The sequence below is a fragment of the Octopus bimaculoides genome, chromosome 8 (genome assembly GCF_001194135.2).
Source record: "Octopus bimaculoides isolate UCB-OBI-ISO-001 chromosome 8, ASM119413v2, whole genome shotgun sequence".
NCBI lineage: Eukaryota > Metazoa > Mollusca > Cephalopoda > Octopoda > Octopodidae > Octopus > Octopus bimaculoides.
The window spans coordinates 82,807,239-82,811,956 of NC_068988.1; the positions used below are offsets into that span (position 1 = coordinate 82,807,239).

Sequence of the window (4,718 nt, forward strand, 5' to 3'; positions counted from 1 at the left end):
TTTTGCCGAACCGCTAAGTTACGGGGATGTAAACACACCAGCATCGGTTGTCAAGCGATGTTGGAGGGACAAACATAGACACATACATATATATATATATACATATATACGGCGGGCTTCTTTCAGTTTCCTTCTACCAAATCCACTCACAAGGCTTTGGTCGACCCAAGGCTATAGTAGAAGACACTTACCTGACGTGCCAGGCAGTAGGACTGAACCCGGAACCATGTGGTTCGTAAGCAAGCTACTTACCACACACCTACTCCTACGCAATCATTTTTCTTGCATATTATATCTGATTTCTCTCTTATTCAATTTTTCTTCTATTTATTTCTATGTCATCATTCTCATATGTTAATATTACACATCCACTGGAGTATGCTGATCATTATTTCTAGTCTTCACAAATCCTTTGTGTTCAAAGTCCATGTCTCACTATTATGTAGCATTGTAGTTTGTACTTACATCATACATATCACTAACATATAGGAGTTCTAATGGACAGTCAGTTTTAAACTTCTCTGTTATGGCCTAGAGACCTATGATAAATAGACAGGGACTAAAAACTAAACTCTAGTAAACTTCTACTTGCATACTTACTTTATTGCTGTCTCTCACCCCTCTAAACATGGCTTGTACAGCCCTTACAAATCATTTATTTACTTCTAGCTTCCTCAGTGACTTTTTCCAGAGGTACAATGTCTAAGTACCTCTGTGAGTGTTTTGCTAGGAAGATAGACAACATCAATAGTACTTTTTCCTGGCACAAAACCAAACTGTCCTTCACTGAGCTTAATTTTCTTTATCAATTGAGCTATAGCTCTTTCTGCAACATTCATTATTTGGGCCACCAAATTGTTACTTCTGAAATTTCATATCACTGCTGTAGCTTCTTTGCTCTAGTTGCAGTTAATAACGATACTGCTGCTATGCCAGTCATTTGGTATGACAGCTTCCTGTTTGACTATATGGTTAACTAGCCCATAACTTATACTGCCAGATATTGTAAATATCTCAGCAGTAATTTTTGATGAACCAGGAGCCTTCATATCCTTAATTATTAATATACATAAATAATCATATTGCTGCCATCTTGAATGGCTTGTCCACTCTGGACAACCCTTTTCCTCCTTTGGCATCCTCTTCCAAGCCTCTTTTTTCAATACACTTTTCCCCATCAACATCTCAATTCTCTCTGGTACACACCCTTGCAATCCAAAACACCTCACATCTCTGATTGGCAAATATTTTACTAAGTACACCTGACATCTAACTTCTCTTCTTGTTACTTGCTATAAATTCTCCGTATCCTCCCATTCTTCCAGTCCCTTAGCTCTCATGGCTTCATTTACAGAACTATTCTACTAGCAAATCCAGTCTGACTGAGACCTTGTCCTCAGCCACTTATCCAGTTTGTCGTCGCCCTCTGCAACTCTTCAACTCATGCAAGAAAAGTAAGCAAAGGTCCTTCAAGAATGTTTTCTGTCTGAAATAAGTAGAGAATTATTAAAAAGCATATATCAATTATTAAGTATGTCAAAATTCACCTAAAATATAATTAAAATACTATGATAAAATTGCATTTCAAAACACAACACTTAGAATGGCCATTATTTTTGGAACAACCTAATAATATGAACATACTATTGGTAGAGAGTGAGGCACTGTTACTGCTGCCCACTCAGAAAAATTTGTACCCTTGTTCCTTGTCCACAAGAGGTTAGATGGCAAAGCTCCTCACCATCTAACTTATTATACACTACATACATCTAAGTATGTTCTATTACCCCAACAATCACCCTGGACCTACCTTTCTTTACACCTAAATTAACTGTGGTGGTTCTAAAGTTTTGGACATGCACAATAAACATGTTTTCTATAATAACTAGCCTTGTACTTAACTACATCAATACTCACTGATATTTGAACTAATTAGATCTAATTTACTTTCGGCCACTCACTTTACACACTGTTTAAAACATCATTGAAAATATATATTATAGGTGGTGAGGGTGGTAGCTGCTGGTGTTGTATAAACCTAGGTCAGTTCTGATGGAGCAGTCCTCTTGTATGTGGGTACTTGACTGAACAGCTAGAAATGATCTGTTTTTCCCAGTTATACTATATCTCTACCCTAATGTGAACTATACTGAACTCTGCAACATGAAGTGATGGATTGTGTAGGATACAGTTTGGACATATCACAAACCCCCTCGTTTTCCACTTCTGCTTGTCTGTAGATTTCAGTGGTAAGTCAGGGTTCACATCTGGTCATTCCTTCCTTTTTGCCAGTTTATGAATTGGATACATTCTACCATACCACAAACACTAGAGATGTTAGTTACAATAAGACTAAACTGTCCCCCTCAACAATGCATTAGTTTTTCTTTTTCTTCCCAGTAATCCAAATAGAACCCTTTTTATATCCGATGGATTTGTTTAGGATGCCCAACTTCCTTGAGGAGGTCACTTTCACTAAAGATGAAAAATAAACAGTGTCTCTTCACAATATAAAGGAAGTGTTTTAACTATCAATGAATTCTTAATAGCAATGTAAAGCTGCTGAGAATACTAATGGTTGTCTCTGTATTTTATAACTAGTTAGTTATAACTACCAAAGAAGCTCACAGTAACAATCTTTAAGTGTCACTGAGTGGTCACCTTAACTTTTGAGAAGCTTAAAAGAGTCCTCTTAAAACAAAGATTATAAAACATAGCTATGTAACAATTCAACATACTTATAAAATAAGTTTTCCCTCTTCCAAATAGCTGAGAAGTAATTTATGTAAACCTAGAAAATAAGAGCCATATTTGTAAAAATGATAGTTAATCATCAATTATGTTTTGAGTTAATATTTTGATTGATAGAGATTCAGTCAATGAATTACTAGGTTTATTCATCGAACTAACTGAAAGAGCAATTTTCTGCTGGTCACTAAATGATATTTACATATTTGATTCCCAATTTGTATAATTTTTCTGATATTGTAGAAATAGCAGTGATCATTTGGGTATATTCTTAGGCTTATAGCATACCAAATAACCAAACCAACAAATTTTCCTCTGATTTAAAAAAAAAATTTTTTTTTTATCTTCAGTTACCTCTGGGAAATTTCATAATCCAGAAGGAAAAGGGTGGAATAGTACTCGAATGTAAATTTTTGTTTGCAACACCATTGTAAACTACATCATCAGAATGTGAAAGTTATGAGGAAACAAAGTTTAGACATGTAGTTTATCTGAAACTCCTCCATCTTTGAAAAATTTTTCTGAACTAATTCCAATATAATCATAATGTACACTGAGAGATATTTGTAAAAAATATCCATTTTTCAGAAAGTTATGAGGCAACAAAGTCAGTGGGTAGGGAGAATACTTTAGGAGAAAGGAAATTAGGCAAGCTTATATTTTGTACAATTGACATAAATAAATTAAAACTACTTTTCTTCTTCAGCTTTCTATTTCTTCAAAAACACCCAACAAATATGAAAGGATATTGGAATTAGCATAATTTGGTTAATGTTGGATTAAACTTATAATTTGGAGAAATGGTTTTACTGATATGTCTGTAGATAGTAGCACAATGAAGTGTGTTTGAGAGAGAACACTATTCTGCAATTTCAAAAATGAATGCTAGCTCACAATGAATTAAAATTAGTTTTCTGCTGTTGAAATCTGCAGTAATAAAATCCTTGAAAATCACATTTTGATAAAAAAAAATATACTAAAATTAGAATTTTCACCTATTTTCTAGACAGTGTAGACTTTAATAATTGGTTTCTCTTAGTGAAATTATATACTCCCAACAAATTAGAATTTTATAGGTGGTTAGTCGTTGCATACTCGAAATCAGCTTTTATCAAACATGCCTATGGTCAAAAATAATCCAACCATAACAAGCCATATTTCTAGACATATATTATCTCAGATTACCTTATTTGTTTTTTATCTTTTTCTTTTTCTTTCAATAAATTGTGATTTGAGGAAGATTTGAATTTTAGTCCTTTTTTTTTTTTTTTTTTTTTTTTCATTGCAAGTCAAGTCACCATATAGAAGCTCCTAATCCAATACATCAGTTAATTATAAAATCTAGTTTAAAATAGTTGTGTGTGTGTGTGTGTGTGTGTGTGTTGAATGAAGACATATAAAGATATGTTTGCAATAAAAACTGAAATTGTGGAAAGCCATGGATGCTAGCTAAAAACACAATAATGTCTGCTGGTAACTGAATTCGACTGAAGTTATCAGCTGAAATAGTATCTGAAAAGTTGCAACTTTAAAATACCAACATATTTTGTATTGCATATTTTTCTTCTCTGCATCATACCACTAAGAATAATTAATACTTTTTAATTTCAGCAAAAATTTTATTCACATTTTAATTAACCATTTAAATTTATTTATTTTAGGGGACACACTTTTATTTTAACAAAATTGTTACAATTTAACTCTCAACTCTGTTCTTGGCATGTTCTGTATGTATAAATAATATACATTCTTTTTTTAGGCCTTGCTGTCACCATCGGAGAGAAGTGGGGTATATATAAATATGTTTATATAATCTTTGACATATTTAAATTGCCTTTTCTTTTTTTGCATGGGTTTAAAGTTGTGTTTTCACACACTGTGAGTCAGTGTTACAGGTTTCCTTTAGTTGGAAACTATCCCTGTCTTGCACAGTTTATATAAGTTATATATATATATATATATATATATAT

At 33.0% G+C, this 4,718-nt stretch overlaps 1 protein-coding gene across 4 annotated transcripts in view; it reads left to right on the plus strand.

Moving 5' to 3' along the window:
- Nucleotides 1-4,718, plus strand: part of LOC106871890 (vesicle transport protein SFT2B) — a 73,189-nt gene that overhangs the window by 7,671 nt on the left and 60,800 nt on the right. For 2 of the 4 annotated variants that reach the window (XM_052970210.1, XM_052970212.1), the window contains exon 2: nucleotides 4,508-4,537. The exons of the other annotated variants lie outside the window; for them this stretch is intronic. In XM_052970210.1, the coding sequence (XP_052826170.1) occupies nucleotides 4,508-4,537 (30 nt within the window). The remainder of the gene's footprint in view (nucleotides 1-4,507; nucleotides 4,538-4,718) is intronic. 4 annotated transcript variants of the gene reach the window in all.